The 17,943-nt window shown below is 47.1% G+C and overlaps 1 protein-coding gene, 2 non-coding genes and 1 pseudogene across 5 annotated transcripts in view; 3 read left to right on the forward strand and 1 right to left on the reverse strand.

Annotated features, from left to right (window-relative positions):
* tmf1 (TATA element modulatory factor 1) overlaps positions 1–5,517 on the reverse strand; it is a 61,444-nt gene extending 55,927 nt beyond the window's left edge. Inside the window, exon 1 of one of the 3 annotated variants that reach the window (XM_038810621.1) lies at positions 5,141–5,517. In XM_038810621.1, the coding sequence (XP_038666549.1) occupies positions 5,141–5,276 (136 nt within the window). In that variant the 5' untranslated portion in view covers positions 5,277–5,517. Of the gene's footprint in view, positions 1–1,280; positions 1,309–5,140 lie in introns of those variants that run through there. The other 2 variants (XM_038810619.1, XM_038810622.1) reach the window with 2 other exon arrangements.
* Positions 5,518–7,543: 2,026 nt separating this feature from the next.
* Positions 7,544–7,684, forward strand: LOC119974053. The gene has a single exon (XR_005462442.1). It is a non-coding gene; the product is annotated as a U4 spliceosomal RNA (small nuclear RNA).
* Positions 7,685–11,690: 4,006 nt separating this feature from the next.
* Positions 11,691–11,818, forward strand: LOC119974062 (annotated as a pseudogene).
* A 3,015-nt stretch (positions 11,819–14,833) lies between these two features.
* Positions 14,834–14,974, forward strand: LOC119974054. The gene has a single exon (XR_005462443.1). It is a non-coding gene; the product is annotated as a U4 spliceosomal RNA (small nuclear RNA).
* Positions 14,975–17,943: the final 2,969 nt, after the last annotated feature.

The following is a 17,943-nucleotide window of genomic DNA, read 5'->3' on the forward strand; positions in this document are numbered from 1 at the left end:
AGCATAAATTACTTCTGACAGCTGCTGGTAAGTTAACAGGCCTGGCTAGTGCGTTATTATAAATTATCCTCGACTTATAACAGCTTCTCAGGATCATATTTAAATTTTGATTATAGCTGCTATCAAGCAGAATTCAAGAAATACCAAATTGCATTTTTCTTTCAAGACTCTCTGCTTTCTAGTTTAGAAACTGTTATCTGAACTCACAATTGGGGCTCTGTGGAACAGCAGGAGCAGTTCACTTTCAGCATTTGAAGTTTTTTCTCACTGGACCTACTTATTTTGGCAGCCTTTAATGACACACATGAGGAGCGGCATTCAACAAATGTAATGTTCTTTTGATGGTGTTGGAGCACCGCAAGAGTGAAAGATGCTCTGTGTAGAATGCTTGAATATTATTGCACTGTGATAGCGATTTTGAAATGTTTGTAATGTTGCTTCAGATATTTTACGAATAAAGTGTATCTCTCCAAAAGAAATCCTGCCTCTATTCAGCATATTGAGAATAGGATATGATCAGGATAGGTGATCAGGGCAGGTCCCACATCCCAATAAACTGAAAGCAAAATGCTGCAGCTGCTGGAAATGAGAAATAAACCACAGGAAAATGTGCCGTGGCAATACGATGGTCTGGGCCACTTCTAGCTTTTCAAGAGTGAACAACAGTGCAAAAGGTGCGACTGTTGGATTAATTGTTTTGAGGGTGGGGGGGCAGGGGGAAGTGATGTTAATCATTTGGAAATATTTTGTGCTATTCTTCATGACTGTAAGATCAGTGAAATGGAACAATTGAACTTTGAAATTGATGAAAATTGGACGGTTGAAGCTAATGGCACTGCAGCACATGTGGGCAGATTTTCAGTATAAACAGTGCACCCCGGAATAAAAATTACATTAGTCTAATCGCACATGATCTGCAAAATGTACTATACCATTAATTCTGACCTAAAGGAACTTTTTATAAACTTTCCCTCAAACTAGATTGGACATGCTGAAAAGTTCATTTTGATCTTGAACTTTTACGAAGTTCAGCATTCATGAAACTCCAGGAATGTATGAAAAACCGATTTTTCTTTTTTTAATCCCATAATAATTTACCTATCCATCCATTTTAACGGTTGTTGAATTTGTTCATAGACTATTTCGGGGCAGATGCCTGAATTGCATTGACTTAAAAATACTGCGTTTTCCCAACTGGAAAAGCAAAATATTGTGATTGCTTTGAAATTTGAAATAACAGAAATTGCTAGAAATACTTAGCAGGTCAGGCACAAAGTTACCGTTTCCATTCATCTGTCATCAGATCTGATCAACTCGGTTTCTCTTCACAGATACTGCCTGACCCGTTGTGTATTTCCAGCATTTTCAGTTTTGATTTCTCACAGCATTGTTTCCTAGGCAATTCCTTTTAGTTCATTCCTCTCAATTTTATCGATGGAACCTGACGAATAAGTGTCAGATTTAGATGCGAATTATCCACAGCAGAATCCTTGACACACAAGAGTCAAAAGGCGACACTACACCACCTAGTTCTGATTCTACTGCCTCGCTTCCATTAATGAATTCCCAGTTTATAGTAATAATGTTTATAGCAATAATGGCTCATTAAAATCAGCCGTTATTCCAATATTAACTCTTCCTCCTTATTAGCTAATTTCCCATAGCGTTACTTACAGTTCACAACGTTCTATTTTGTGATTTTCCCCAAGATATTACTTCATCCTCCTAAATCTCTTATTTACTTCTCTAAATGCATAACCAAGTTTCTCTCATCTTTCGTAAACAGCTGGGAATATATGAAATGCTCAGTATTTAATTAATTCCATCTTGTCAGTTAAGTTTGGGTATTTCTGATCCTGCATTTGTCTCTAATTCAAGCATTTTGTCAGAAATATTCCTGGCATTTTAAATTAGAGCAGCAAAGATCCAATAAAACAAGCATTGCTGCACCTACATAGGAACTCTTTGTTTGAGTCCCATTCTAATTGTGCTTGATTGAATGTTTTTCTTTAAATGTTTTAAAAGTACATAAAATATAGGGCAGCACGGTGGTGCAGTGGGTCAGCCCTGCTGCCACACGGCGCCGACGTCCCAGGTTCGATCCCGGCTCTGGGTCACTGTCCGTGTGGAGTTTTCACATTCTTCCCCTGTCCCACAACCCAAAGATGTGCAGGGTAGGTGGATTGGCCACGCTAAATTGCACCTTAATTGGAAAAAATGAATTGGATACTCTAAAAAAAATGTTTAAGTACATAAAATATTAAATTATAACGTCATCATACACAGTCCCACCGAGGGCAGGTCATGGAGGAAGAGGTTGTACACTTATCAGATTGTGTTCTCAAAACAGAAGAAAAATCGCTTGCAGCAGTGAAGTTGCACTTTATGTGAAAAGTTAATGTTCAGCTTTATACTGGTCAGATTTTTTTTTATAAATTTAGATTACCCAATTATTTTTTCCAATTAAGGGGCAATTTAGCATGGCCAATCCACCTACTCTGCACATTTTTTGGGTTGTGGGGGCGAAACCCACGCAGACACGGGGAGAATGTGCAAACTCCACACGGACAGTGACCCAGAGCCGGGATCGAACCTGGGACCTCAGCGCCATGAGGCGGTTGTGCTAACCACTAGGCCACCGTGCTGCCCTTGGTCAGATTTTTTTAATGTTTTAAAAGCATATATGCAATTGTCAACTGTATTTTCAAATGCACTTCACAAGAGGCAAATGAATGCCCTGTTGGACAGCCGTTCAGCATCAGAGGATGAGAAGAGGGCTTCCAAAATACCTGGAAGCAATTCACCAACCTTTTTGAGGACCTGTTCGTAGCCAGCAACCAATAGAGGGAGTTGGGGGGGGGGGGTACTAAAATAGACAAAGAAGGAAATGTAGGGGGTGGGGGGGAAAAGAGGAGGAAGGATCGGAAGAGGAGGAAGGAGTGGGGGGGGGGGGGGGAGAGCAGGGGGGTGAGCAAGGTGAGTGGGGGGAAAAGAGGAAGAATCAGAGAAAGAGGGGAAGAATCAACCCAGGACACAGGAGAGACAGGACTAATGGAGAGAGGAGAAAGCCAGGGCGGATGTCCAAAACAAAAACTAGGAGGGCACACCTGGGTGACCGCAAACAAGCCCCTGGCATATTTTAATACTAGGGAGCCACACATAAATAGATGAACAGGGTGAACGGGTGCCTGACCCACCGGGGACCCAAAACAAACAGGCCACCCAAACCTGTACACATTTCCCAATTCCCATCTTACTCTGAATGGTACATGCTCAATTGATCCCTTTTATTTTTTATTTTGTGCCTCATGTGCGTGTAAATACTGGTGTAACAATGTTATTACCAGTCGAGGGTAAATAACCAATAAAAATACTGTTTAAAAGAAAGAGGGAAATGCATGAAACATCAAGGAAAAATGTCAATTCTGTACATTCTGTTAAAGAAATAGAGCACACAATTCTTTCCGAGTGTGGGTTCCTGATGATAGCACCAACCATAGGTCTAAAACTGTTCATCGCTGTGAATTTTGAATTTCATATCAATGTGAAGGAGCTCTTAAACATTGTGTTCAAATTTTACCCACAGACCCTAATAAATACTGTCAAATAGGTTTTTCTTACTTTCAAATAATCGCAGAAGGTTAAAAGTGAATCTATTTGCATTTGAAAGGGCCAAGTTACCCAATTCCTGAGGTCACAGTCTGGCAAAGCTCCACAACTGGACAGTACTCAACAAGTATACATTCTGTCAAAACACTGCCTGCAATTCTTCTTCTTCTTCATCAAAGTTTTAACTGTATAGCTGTGCTCTAGGCAATGCAAAATGTAAATACCTTTTATACTACATAAGCTTCACCAAAAATAATTTTTCCAACTTGACATACATGATTTTACAAGTCATATGTATTATTATACATATAGGGTTTAGCTCGGGTGCGGAAACGATTTACAAGAATGGTTTCAAGGCTGAAAGATTTCAGTTACATGGATAGACTGCTTGTACTCCTTAAAGAGAAGGTAGAGGAGATTTGATAGAGTTTGAAATCAAGAGGGGTGTAAAGAGAGTAGATAGCAAGAAATTACCCACTGGCCAGGGGTGGGGAGAAACAGAAGACGAGGATGTACGATTTTTGCCAAAAGAACCATAAAGTCATAATTGCACAGGAGGAGGCCATTTGGCCCATCAAGTCCATGCTGGATCTCAATGGGACAATCCAATCAGTCCCATTTGTCTGCTCCATCACCATAACCCTGCAAGTTTATTTCTGTCATGTATCCATTCAATTTTCTTTTTTCATCAGTCATTGTTTTTGCTTCCACGACCCTCATAGGCAGCCAGGACAAGGTCACAGCAAGGACACTTGCTGTGTAAAAAGTTCTGCCTCACACCTTTCCCCTTGCATCTCTTGGTCAAATCCTTAAAACCAACAGCAATATGAGGGGAAAAGCTTTTTGCGCAGTTTGTGGTTAGGGGGTCTGGAATACACTACCTGAAAGTGTAATGGTGGCTTTTAGGTTTTTTTAAAGGGAGTTGGACAATCACCTGAAGAGAAGGAATTTGCAGGGTTTTCAGGAAAGGATGGATGTGAGAACCACTCTACAATTTAATAATGCAGCGATCCATTTACAGGCATATTAACAGCCTGCTGATGATGCATTTAAATGAACAGAGAAAAGCAATCGCCGGAACGGGTTACACTATTTACGTAATGCCTGATGATTAAAATTAATTCACAGAAAATGACGTCACATCTACAATGCCAAAGTAAGTACAACTCCCTCTAATTATTGACATGGGGAAAACAGGAAGACGACAAAATCATTTACAGGTCAGATAAAAAGAAAAATAATATAACTGACTACTTAAGACTGCACTTGAGTGACCATTAACTGAGACTGAGCTCAATGTTAGGACAACTCCGTGTCTGTCACACTTGCTGCTACACTCTTTCCCCTCACTCCTCTCTCTCTCTCCCTTCCTCCTCACTCACTCACTCACTCCTTCCCTCCTCACTCACTCCCTTCTCTTCCCTCCCTCCCTCCTTCCCTCAGCTAGGAAGTCTCACAACACCAGGTTAAAGTCTAACAGGTTTATTTGAAATCACAAGCTTTCGGAGCGCCGCTGCTTGGGTGACTGTACCTTCCTCATATCCCGGCGTTATACTGTCAGCCCCCTCATCTTCCTGGATGTCTAAGACTCTGTCGATGGATTTCTGAGCCTGAGACAGCGCCTGTTTAGCGAAGCTCGATAGATGTGAGGCATTAAACCAGCTCATCCTGCGGACAGCCGAGGCCTCGTCAAAACACAGGGCCTCAGCTGATCGTCTCTCTGTATCCTACAGCCTCCGCCGCTCAATCAGGGCCTGGCCCAAGCTCCCTAGCTCACTGTCGCGATCTTTGGGAGAGACGGGCCTGGGATGTGGCGGATCCGCCGTTCCCCGGATCGCTCCTTCCAGCACCTCCACGTAGCAGCAGAGTTCGCAACCCCACGTACCGGCCTGCCCCGCGCCCGCCGTGCCCCGCACTCTCGGCATGCACCGCGTCAACCCTGCCCCGCATTCCCAGACTGCACGGCACCCGCCCTGCCACGCACTCCCGCCCTGCCACGCACGCCGGACTTGCCCCTCATTCCCGCCATGCACCGCACTCCCCCTGTCTACACCCCCAGCCTGAACCGCGCTCACAGTGCTCCGACCTCTGGCGGTGTAGAGCGCCTGTCTTACCCTGCACGCCCAGCCTGTATCACACTCAACCTGCCCGCACCCACTGTGTGTGGTTAAAGCTGCTCGCCAGTCACTATTCCATCCATTTCTTCACGAGGTGGAAGGATTTCTTCAATGTGGAAGTAAAACATTGCGAATGCTGTAATCTGAAACACTATCAGAAGATGCTGATATTTAGGGCAGCATGGCAGCGCAAGTGGGTAGCACTGTAGATTCACAGCGCCAGGGTCCCACTTTGATTCCCCGCTGGGCCACTGTCTGTGCGGAGTCTGCACGTTCTCCCCGTGTCTGCGTGGGTTTCCTCCGGTTCCTGTTTCCTCCCACAGTCCAAAGCTGTGCAGGTTAGGTGGATTGGCCATGCTAAATTCCCTTAGTTTCTAAAAAGGTTAGGAGGGGTTATTGGGTTACGGGGATAGGGTGGAAATGAGGGCCAAAGTGGGTTGGTGCATTAAAACACTTAAAATACAGTTACATCGGACCCAGTCTGTAGATAACTTTAAGGATTTTGTTTGTTCTTTCTTAATTTCCAATTTTCTGTCTGTGTGGAGTTTGTACATTCTCCTTGTGTCGAGTGGGTTTCCTCCCACAGTCCAAAAATGTGCAGGTTACGTTAATTGGCCATACTAAATTGCCCCTCAGTGTCCAGCGATGTGCAAATTAGGTTTTATGATGATGGGAATAAGGCGGGCTGGGAGTGGAAATAGGTTGAGTAGTCATTCAAAGGGTCAGTGCAGACTCAATGGGCCGAATGGCCTCCTGCACTTTAGGAATTCTATGATCATAGAAATACCATCATTTTCAAGTTCCCTGACATGTTATAACAGTGGTTAACCTTACAGCAGTGGTGAGGACTGCTGCTTCAGAGCACCAGGGACCCAGGTTCAATTCTGACCAAAAGTAACTTCATACTTGTAACAATAAAAGATTATTATTGTTATTACTATTATTACTATTATATTTCAGGCCAGACAAGGAAGTGTTTCAATATAATTGTGATATGGGGCGGCACATGGCACAGTGGCTGCTGCCAACGGTGCTGAGGACCCGGGTTCGAATCCTGGTCCTGGATCACTTCCATGTAGAGTTTACACATTCCAAACGAAAGCAGTGGCTCCTCAGTGGATGCAGAAGGCAAATTAAGAAAATCTCACCAACAACAACAAAAAAGACAGAACAACACAAGGGTCAAGGTGAAAACTCCGACACTAAAACACTGCGTGCAAGCAGCAAGAGATCCAGCTGAACTGTCATTCCTCCATTTCAACAGGTTTTAATGATCGTCAGTAAAAAACTGTAACGTAATTATGGCACGAGAGCCACTAAAAGCAAATTGAAAAAGGTGAAATCAGTAAAGTGCTGAAGATTTGTAAAAGGAAAAGCAAAGGGAATGAAAATTGGAAATTAAGAAAGAACAAACAAAATCCTTAAAGTTATCTACAGACTGGGTTCGATGTAACTGTATTTTAAGTGTTTGAATGTGATTATTCGTGTATTTTTAATGCAGCGTTAACAGGACATTGTTGAAGTCAGTTCAAGTAACTTCCTCCAAACCACTCGGGGAGGGACTCCCGCCACCGCACCCAGCTGCTCGCTACATTTAACCAACGTCACAGGCTAATTAGCATAACCGCATCTCGGAAAAGATTCCGATTCATAAAATAATGCTTAAATCTGCAGAGTTGTTGTAGGCAAATACTTTGAAGATGGTTACAATTGATTCTGGAGGATGATGTACAACGTGTTGAAATGGAAAATTTTACTGAGCACAACTGTAAGTGGTATGTATCTGATGGACCTTCACTCAGCACCAGTTCAACGTTAGCTTTGCGCAGTGGCAATATCGTAGCCGATGAGGTTTAACCGAGGCGCGATTATTGCTTATTGAAAACTTTTCCCAATACCCCGCTATGACGACTTGAAATATAGTCGGCTAAGGCAATTTTTGATAGTCTCTGCGGAGACTGCATTAATTCATGTACAAAAACAGATCTATCACTTCTGGTTTCCTAATGTTTTTCATACATTGTGTTTTGACATAGGATGTCTTTATATTCTATAAGGTACTGTTTTGGGAAGAAGGGAAGTTCTAGAGCTTCAACATGCTGATAATACTTGTGATGTGGAGATGCCAGCGTTGGTCTGGGGTGAGCACAGTAAGAAGTCTTACAACACCAGGTTAAAGTTCAACAGGTTTGTTTCAAACACGAGCTTTTGGAGCGCAGCTCCTTCCTCAGGTGAATGGCGAGGTATGTTCCAGAAACATTTATATACACAAAGTCAGAGATGCTGGACAATACTTGGAATGCGAGCATTTGCAGGTCATCAAATCATTACAGATCCAGGGAGAGGGATAATCACAGGTTAAAGAGGTGTGAATTGTCCCAAACCAGAACAGTTGGTGGGATTTTGCAATTCCAGACCAGATGGTGGCGGGTGGATGTAATGCGTCTGCTTTTTTGCATCTTTGTAGAAACTTAATGTCGGTGTCTATATGCGCGATCTTCCTGGAGATCCTCTCCACTTTGAGCCGGCACTTCTTCGCCAGCAACTTAGCGTCCACATTGAGGAGCAAGATTGGCCTGTATGATCCACACTGCAGGGGGTCCTTATCCCGCTTCAGGATCAAAGAAATCAGCGCCCGTGACATTGTCGGGGGAAAAGCCCCCCCCCCCCCCCCCCCCATGCCTCATTGAAGGCCCGCACCAACAGGGGGCCCACCAGGTCCGCATACTTTTTATAAAATTCCACTGGGAACCCATCCGGCCCCGGCGCCTTCCCTGACTGCATTTGACCAATCCCCCTGACTAGCTCCTCCAACTCAAACGGCGCCCCCAGCCCCTCCACCAGCTCCTCCTACACCTTTGGGAAACGTAGCCTGTTCAGAAAGCTCTCCATCCCCCCCCCCCCCTTCTCCCCACCGGTGGCTCCGACCGGTACAGTTCCTCGTAAAAGTCCCTAAATACCCCGTTCACCTCTGCCCCCTTCCGCACCACATTCCCACCCTTATCCATCACTCCACCAATTTCCCTAGCCGCATCCCGCCTATGGAGCTGATGCGCCAGCATCCTGCTCGCCTTCTCCCCATACTCGTAAACCACGCCTTGCGCCTTCCTCCACTGTGTCTCCGCCTTTCTGGTGGTCAGCAAGTCGAACTTGGCCTGCAAGCTACGCCGTTCCCCCAACAATCCCTCCTCCGGGGCCTCCGCGTACCTCCTATCCACATCTTGGAGCTCCCCCACCAGTCTCTCACTCTCCCTCCTTTTCCTATGGGCCCGGATGGAAATCAGTTCCCCCCGGATCACCGCGCCCACCCTGACCCGTACTCCCGGCCTGCACCGCGCCCACCCTGCCCCGCATTCCCAGACTGCACCGCACCCACCCTGCTCCGTACTCCCAGACTGCACCGTGTCCACCCTGCCCCGCACTCCCGGCCTGCACCGCGCCCACCCTGCCCCGCATTCCCAGACTGCACCGCACCCACCCTGCTCTGCACGCCCAGACTGCACCGCGCCCACCCTGCCCCGCACTCGCGGCCTGCAGCGCGCCCGCACTCCCGCCCTGTCCCGCATCCTCAGCCGGCACCGCGCCCGCCCTGCCACACACCCCCGCCCTGCAACGCGCCGGACCTGCCCCTCTGCCCCGCCATGCCCCATGCTCATTCTGCTCTGCAGTCCGAGTGTGCCCCGCCCTCACTGCCCCTCACTCCCGGCATGCACCACGCTCCCCCTGTCTGCACCCCCAGCCTGCACCGCGCTCACAGTGCTCCGACCTCTGGCAGTGTAGAGCGCATGTCTTACCCTGCACGCCCAGCCTGTACCACACTCAACCTGCCCGCACCCACTGTGTGTGGTTAAAGCTGCTCGCCAGTCACTATTCCATCCATTTCTTCACGAGGTGGAAGGATTTCTTCAATGTGGAAGTAAAATATTGCGAATGCTGTAATCTGAAACACTATCAGAAGATGCTGATATTTAGGGCAGCATGGCAGCACAAGTGGATAGCATTGTAGCTTCACAGCGCCAGGGTCCCACTTTGATTCCCCGCTGGGCCACTGTCTGTGCAGAGCCTGCACCTTCTCCCCGTGTCTGCGTGGGTTGCCTCCGGTTGTTCCTGTTTCCTCCCACAGTCCAAAGCTGTGCAGGTTAGGTATATTGGCCATGCTAAATTGCCCTTAGTGTCTAAAAAGGTAAGGAGGGGTTATTGGGTTACGGGGATAGGGTGGAAATGAGGGCCAAAGTGGGTTGGTGCACGTCTGGCAGCATGTGTCAAAAGAGAAAACAACATTTTGAGTCCTTTTGGCTCTTCCTCTGAACTGAAAGGAGGCAGAATGTTAGAATGTTGGGGCCTCACGGTAGCTGGGGCCTCACGGTAGCATGGTGGTTAGCATCAATGCTTCACAGCTCCAGGGTCCCAGGTTCGATTCCCAGCTGGGTCACTGTCTGTGTGGAGTCTGCACGTCCTCCCTGTGTGTGCGTGGGTTTCCTCCGGGTGCTCCGGTTTCCTCCCACAGTCCAAAGATGTGCGGGTTAGGTGGATTGGCCATGCTAAATTGCCCGTAGTGTAAGGTTAATGGGGGGATTGTTGGGATACGGGTTACGTGGGTTTAAGTAGGGTGATCATTGCTCGGCACAACATCGAGGGACGAAGGGCCTGTTCTGTGCTGTACTGTTCTAAGTGTAGCTGTGAAAGATTGCGACAAAAAGTGGCCACTTTAAGAACAAATACAAATGGCCAGGTGTGGGTGGCTTGCTGTAATGCCCCCGGGAAACTGGCATATGCTGGAGGAGCAGCATCTCATCATCCAGTTGGGCAGATTAAGTGTGGCAACTTTAATACCAATCATTATTAGTGTCACAAGTAGGCTTACATTAACACTGCAATGAAGTTACTGTGAAAATCCCCTAGCCGTCACACTCCGGTGCCTATTCAGGTACACAGAGGGAGAATTCAGAACATCCAATTCACCTAACAAGCACGTATTTCTGGACTTGTGGGAAGAAACCAGAGCATCCGGAAGAAACTCGCGCAGACACGATGGGGGAGCGTGCAGATTCCGCACAGACAGTTGGGAATCGAACCCGGGTCTCTGCCGCGGTGAAGCCATAGTGCCGCCCACAAATTTAGACCATTCTCCTCCATCTTAAACCCTTTTTTTAAAATATCTGTTAAATGCACTGCCTCAATGAAACCGCCCCCCCCCCCCCACTCCAGATCATCTGTCTTTTGTTCTGAAAGTTGCTATTTTTTGTTGCACTCTCACAGTTGTACCTTAATATCTTTTTTTAAAATATAAACTTAAAGTGAACAATTCTTTTTTTTCCAATTAAGGGGCAATTTAGTGTGGCCAATCCACCTACCCTGCACATCTTGGGTTGTGGGGGTGAGACCTTCACAGACACTGGGAAAAATTGGGACTTTTGAGGAAATTGACAGGACCCCTGCACATTCAATGGCATCTGGTCACCCTCAAGCAGAGAGATTTAGGGGAGGAATTACAGCATTGGGCCTCTACAGCCGAAGACAAATACAGTGGGAAGCAGGCACTGATTGGTTGCAGTGGATCACACCTCTTTAACCTGGGGTTACCCCTCTTTCTGGCTCTGGAAAGACTTAACTACCTGCAAATGCTCCCATGCAAAGTATTGTCTTGCATCTTTGACTTTGTCTGTATAAACGTTTCTGGAACCTACCTCTCCATTCACCTGAGGAAGGAGCAGTGCTCCGAAAGATGGTTTCCCATTGTACCGAAAGTTTCCCATTATACCTTGCATTCATTTCAACAGTTTATTTGAGAAAAGGTATTTCTTTTCATTGTTGCCAAAGGTAAATATTGTTTCTGGTTATAAAAATAAGAGCTCTACTCAATAATGCAATATTATTTGGCGATGGGTTAATTTTTTCTTGGAGTCACCACAACTGTGGAGTGACCGCATCTCATAGACCTCTGCTCGTCAGCAACTAATCATTAGCTTTGTGCAGTGGCAGTATTGTAGCTGGTGAGGTTTAACTGAGGTGTGATTATTAAAAACTTTTCCCAATATCCTGTTATGACAACTTGAAATATAGTTGGTAATTTTTGGTACTCTCTGTGGAGTCTGTATTGGTCAATGTACAAGAACAGATCAACCCTTTTCAGGCCCATATATTGTATTAAACATAGACTTTCTTTATGTTCTGCAAGGTGCTGTTTTCAAAATAGGTAAGTTAGTATTCATACAAATTAATTTTACATTCAATTTGGCTGTTTTGGTAAGTAGTAGTCACCATGATATAAATGAATTTTATAATCATACAATCCCTATGACTCAGAAGGAGGCCATTTGGCCCACCAAATCTGCACTGGTCCTCAGGAAGAGCACCCTACCTAGGCCCACTCCCCAGCCCACTTAACCTGCTAATCCTTCGACATTAAGGGTAAATTTAGCATAGCCTACCCATCTAACCTGTACACCTTTGGACACTAAGGGGAACATTAGCATTGCCAATCCAACTTACCTTTTTTTTTTTTTTTCTTTTTTATAAATTTAGATTAGCCAATTATTTTTTCCAATTAAGGGGCAATTTAGCGTGGCCAATCCACCTACTCTGCACATTTTTGGGTTGTGGGGGCGAAACCCACGCAGACACGGGGAGAACGTGCAAACTCCACACGGACAGTGACCCAGAGCCGGGATCGAACCTGGGACCTCAGCGCCATGAGGCGGTTGTGCTAACCACTAGGCCACCGTGCTGCCCTGCCAATCCAATTTACCTACACATCTTTGAGTGGTCGAGAAGTGGGTCTGAGTTTTTGAACTTAATTTTTTTTAATTTTCCCAATTAAAGGGTAATTTGGGGTGGCTAATTTACCTACCCTCACATCTTTGGGACTTGGGGTTGAGTCCCATGCAGACAATGTGTAAACTCCACATGGAGAGTGACCCAGGACTGGGATTGAATCTGGGTTCTCAGTGCCATGAGGCAGCAGTGCTAACAGTGATGCCGCCCAATTTTGAAGGCCAAATGTGAGGATATGAAAGCAGAGCTGGCTAAAGTGAATCGGCATATTAGGCTTTGACAAAGAGTCATCCAAACTCAAAATGTTAGCTCCGTTCTCGCTCCAGAAATATTGTCAGACCTGCTGAAATTGTCCAGCATTTTATGTTTTTGTTTCAGATTCCAGCATCCGCAGTAATTTGCTTTTATTTTAGTTTAACGGATAGGTCAATAAAGATGCAGTGGCAAACATTTGTGGGGATGTTTCAGAATACACAGAAAAGATACATTCCAACCACTAAGAAAAAGTCCAAGAAACAGACACACCATCTGTGGTTACCTAGAGAGGTTAAAGATAGTGTCAAATTTGAAGAAAAAGCTAATATTTTGTGGAAAGATATGTGCAAAGTCAGAATATTGGGCAGAATAGGGCAGCATGGTGGTGCAGTGATCAGCACTGCTGCCTCAAAGCACCAGGGGCCCGGGTTCAATTCCAGCCTTGGGTCACTGTCTGTGTGGAGTTTGTACATTCTCCTTGTGTCGAGTGGGTTTCCTCCCACAGTCCAAAAATGTGCAGGTTAGGTTAATTGGCCATACTAAATTGCCCCTCAGTGTCCAGGGATGTGCAAATTAGGTTTTATGATGATGGGAATAAGGCGGGCTGGGAGTGGAAATAGGTTGAGTAGTCATTCAAAGGGTCAGTGCAGACTCAATGGGCCGAATGGCCTCCTGCACTTTAGGAATTCTATGATCATAGAAATACCATCATTTTCAAGTTCCCTGACATGTTATAACAGTGGTTAACCTTACAGCAGTGGTGAGGACTGCTTCTTCAGAGCACCAGGGACCCAGGTTCAATTCTGACCAAAAGTAACTTCATACTTGTAACAATAAAAGATTATTATTGTTATTACTATTATTACTATTATAGAACATAGAACAGTACAGCACAGAACAGGCCCTTCGGCCCTCAATGTTGTGCCGTGCCATGATCACCCTACTCAAACCCACGTATCCACCCTATACCCGTAACTGAACAACCCCCCCCTTAACCTTACTTTTATTAGTACACTACGGGCAATTTAGCATGGCCAATCCACCTAACCCGCACATCTTTGGACTGTGGGAGGAAACCGGAGCACCCGGAGGAAACCCACGCACACAGGGGGAGGACGTGCAGACTCCACACAGACAGTGACCCAGCCGGGAATCGAACCTGGGACCCTGGAGCTGTGAAGCATTTATGCTAACCACCATGCTACCCTGCTGCCCCTATTTCAGGCCACACAAGGAAGTGTTTCAATATAATTGTGATATGGGGCGGCACATGGCACAGTGGCTGCTGCCAACGGCGCTGTGGACCCGGGTTCGAATCCTGGTCCTGGGTCACTTCCATGTAGAGTTTACACATTCCAAACGAAAGCAGTGGCTCCTCAGCGGATGCAGAAGGCCAATTAAGAAAATCTCACCAACAACAAAAAAGACAGTACAACACAAGGGTCAAGGTGAAAACTCCGACACTAAAACAGTGCGTGCAAGCAGCAAGAGATCCAGCTGAACTGTCATTCCTCCATTTCAACAGGTTTTCATGATCGTCAGTAAAAAACTGTAACGTAATTATGGCACGAGAGCCACTAAAAGCAAATTGAAAAAGGTGAAATCAGTAAAGTGCTGAAGATTTGTAAAAGGAAAAGCAAAGGGAATGAAAATTGGAAATTAAGAAAGAACAAACATAATCCTTAAAGTTATCTACAGACTGGGTTCGATGTAACTGTATTTTAAGTGTTTGAATGTGATTATTCGTGTATTTTTAATGCAGCGTTAACAGTACATTGTTGAAGTCAGTTCAAGTAACTTCCTCCAAACCACTCGGGGCGGGACTCCCGCCACCGCACCCAGCTGCTCGCTACATTTAACCAACGTCACAGACTAATTAGCATATCCGCATCTCGGAAAAGATTCTGGTTCATAAAATAATGCTTAAAGCTGCGTAGTTGTTGTAAGTAAATACTTTGAAGATGGTTACAATTGATTCTGGAGGATGATGTACAACGTGTTGAAATGGAAAATTTTACTGAGCACAACTGTAAGTGGTATGTATCTGATGGACCTTCACTCAGCACCAGTTCAACGTTAGCTTTGCGCAGTGGCAATATCGTAGCCGATGAGGTTTAACCGAGGCGCGATTATTGCTTATTGAAAACTTTTCCCAATACCCCGCTATGACGACTTGAAATATAGTCGGCTAAGGCAATTTTTGATAGTCTCTGCGGAGACTGCATTAATCAATCTACAAAAACAGATCTATCACTTCTGGCTTCATAATTTTTTCATGCATAGTGTTTAGACATAGGACGTCTTTATATCCTATAATGTACTCTTTTGGGAAGTTCTAGAGCTTCAACATGCTGATAATACTTGTGATGTGGAGATGCCAGCGTTGGTCTGGGGTGAGCACAGTAAGAAGTCTTACAATACCAGGTTAAAGTTCAACAGGTTTGTTTCAAACACGAGCTTTTGGAGCGCAGCTCCTTCCTCAGGTGAATGGCGAGGTATGTTCCAGAAACATTTATATACACAAAGTCAGAGATGCTGGACAATACTTGGAATGCGAGCATTTGCAGGTCATCAAATCATTACAGATCCAGGGAGAGGGATAATCACAGGTTAAAGAGGTGTGAATTGTCCCAAGCCAGAACAGTTGGTGGGATTTTGCAATTCCAGACCAGATGGTGGCGGGTGGATGTAATGCGTCTGCTTTTTTGCATCTTTGTAGAAACTTAATGTCGGTGTCTATATGCGCGATCTTCCTGGAGATCCTCTCCACTTTGAGCCAGCACTTCTTCGCCAGCAACTTAGCGTCCACATTGAGGAGCAAGATTGGCCTGTATGATCCACACTGCAGGGGTCCTTATCCCGCTTCAGGATCAAAGAAATCAGCGCCCGTGACATTGTCGGGGGCAAAGCCCCCTCCCCCCCCCCCCCCCCCCCCCCAATGCCTCATTGAAGGCCCGCACCAACAGGGGGCCCACCAGGTCCGCATACTTTTTATAAAATTCTACTGGGAACCCATCCGGCCCCGGCGCCTTCCCTGACTGCATTTGACCAATCCCCCTGACTAGCTCCTCCAACTCAACCGGCGCCCCCAGCCCCTCCACCAGCTCCTCTTGCACCTTTGGGAAACGTAGCCTGTTCAGAAAGCTCTCCATCCCCCCCCCCCCTTCCCCCCACCGGTGGCTCCGACCGGACAGTTCCTCGTAAAAGTCCCTAAATACCCCGTTCACCTCTGCCCCCTTCCGCACCACATTCCCACCCTTATCCATCACTCCACCAATTTCCCTAGCCGCATCCCGCCTATGGAGCTGATGCGCCAGCATCCTGCTCGCCATCTCCCCATACTCGTAAACCACGCCTTGCGCCTTCCTCCACTGTGTCTCCGCCTTTCTGGTGGTCAGCAAGTCGAACTTGGCCTGCAAGCTATGCCGTTCCCCCAATAATCCCTCCTCCGGGGCCTCCGCGTACCTCCTATCCACATCTAGGAGCTCCCCCACCAGTCTCTCACTCTCCCTCCTTTTCCTATGGGCCCGGATGGAAATCAGTTCCCCCCGGATCACCGCGCCCACCCTGACACGTACTCCCGGCCTGCATCGCGCCCACCCTGCCCCGCATTCCCAGACTGCACCGCACCCACCCTGCTCCGTACTCCCAGACTGCACCGTGCCCACCCTGCCCCGCACTCCCGGCCTGCACCGCGCCCACCCTGCCCCGCATTCCCAGACTGCACCGCACCCACCCTGCTCTGCACGCCCAGACTGCACCGCGCCCACCTGCAGCGCGCCCGCACTCCCACCCTGTCCCGCATCCTCAGCCGGCACCACGCCCGCCCTGCCATGCACCCCCGCCCTGCAACGCGCCGGACCTGCCCCTCTGTCCCGCCATGCCCCATGCTCATTCTGCTCTGCAGTCCGAGCGTGCCCCGTCCTCACTGCCCCTCACTCCCGGCATGCACCACGCTCCCCCTGACTGCACCCCCAGCCTGCACCGTGCTCACAGTGCTCCGACCTCTGGCAGTGTAGAGCGCCTGTCTTACCCTGCACGCCCAGCCTGTACCACACTCAACCTGCCCGCACCCACTGTGTGTGGTTAAAGCTGCTCGCCAGTCACTATTCCATCCATTTCTTCACGAGGTGGACGGATCTCTTCAATGTGGAAGTAAAATATTGCAAATACTGTAATCTGAAACACTATCAGAAGATGCTGATATTTAGGGCAGCATGGCAGCACAAGTGGATAGCACTGTAGCTTCACAGCGCCAGGGTCCCACTTTGACTCCCCGCTGGGCCACTGTCTGTGCAGAGTCTGCATGTTCTCCCCGTGTCTGCGTGGGTTTCCTCCGGTTGTTCCTGTTTCCTCCCACATTCCAAAGCTGTGCAGGTTAGGTAGATTGGCCATGCTAAATTGCCCTTAGTGTCTAAAAAGGTAAGGAGGGGTTATTGGGTTACGGGGATAGGGTGGAAATGAGGGCCAAAGTGGGTTGGTGCACGTCTGGCAGCATGTGTCAAAAGAGAAAACAACATTTTGAGTCCTTTTGGCTCTTCCTCTGAACTGAAAGGAGGCAGAATGTTAGAATGTTGGGGCCTCACGGTAGCTGGGGCCTCACGGTAGCATGGTGGTTAGCATCAATGCTTCACAGCTCCAGGGTCCCAGGTTCGATTCCCAGCTGGGTCACTGTCTGTGTGGAGTCTGCACGTCCTCCCTGTGTGTGCGTGGGTTTCCTCCGGGTGCTCCGGTTTCCTCCCACAGTCCAAAGGTGTGCGGGTTAGGTGGATTGGCCATGCTAAATTGCCCGTAGTGTAAGGTTAATGGGGGGATTGTTGGGATACGGGTTACGTGGGTTTAAGTAGGGTGATCATTGCTCGGCACAACATCGAGGGCCGAAGGGCCTGTTCTGTGCTGTACTGTTCTAAGTGTAGCTGTGAAAGATTGCGACAAAAAGTGGCCACTTTAAGAACAAATACAAATGGCCAGGCGTGGGTGGCTTGCTGTAATGCCCCAGGGAAACTGGCATATGCTGGAGGAGCAGCATCTCATCATCCAGTTGGGCAGATTAAGTTTGGCAACTTTAATACCAATCGTTATTAGTGTCACAAGTAGGCTTACATTAACACTGCAATGAAGTTACTGTGAAAATCCCCTAGCCGTCACACTCCGGTGCCTATTCAGGTACACAGAGGGAGAATTCAGA

The sequence above is a fragment of the Scyliorhinus canicula genome, chromosome 11, assembly GCF_902713615.1.
Source record: "Scyliorhinus canicula chromosome 11, sScyCan1.1, whole genome shotgun sequence".
In the NCBI taxonomy this organism is placed as follows: Eukaryota; Metazoa; Chordata; class Chondrichthyes; order Carcharhiniformes; family Scyliorhinidae; genus Scyliorhinus; species Scyliorhinus canicula.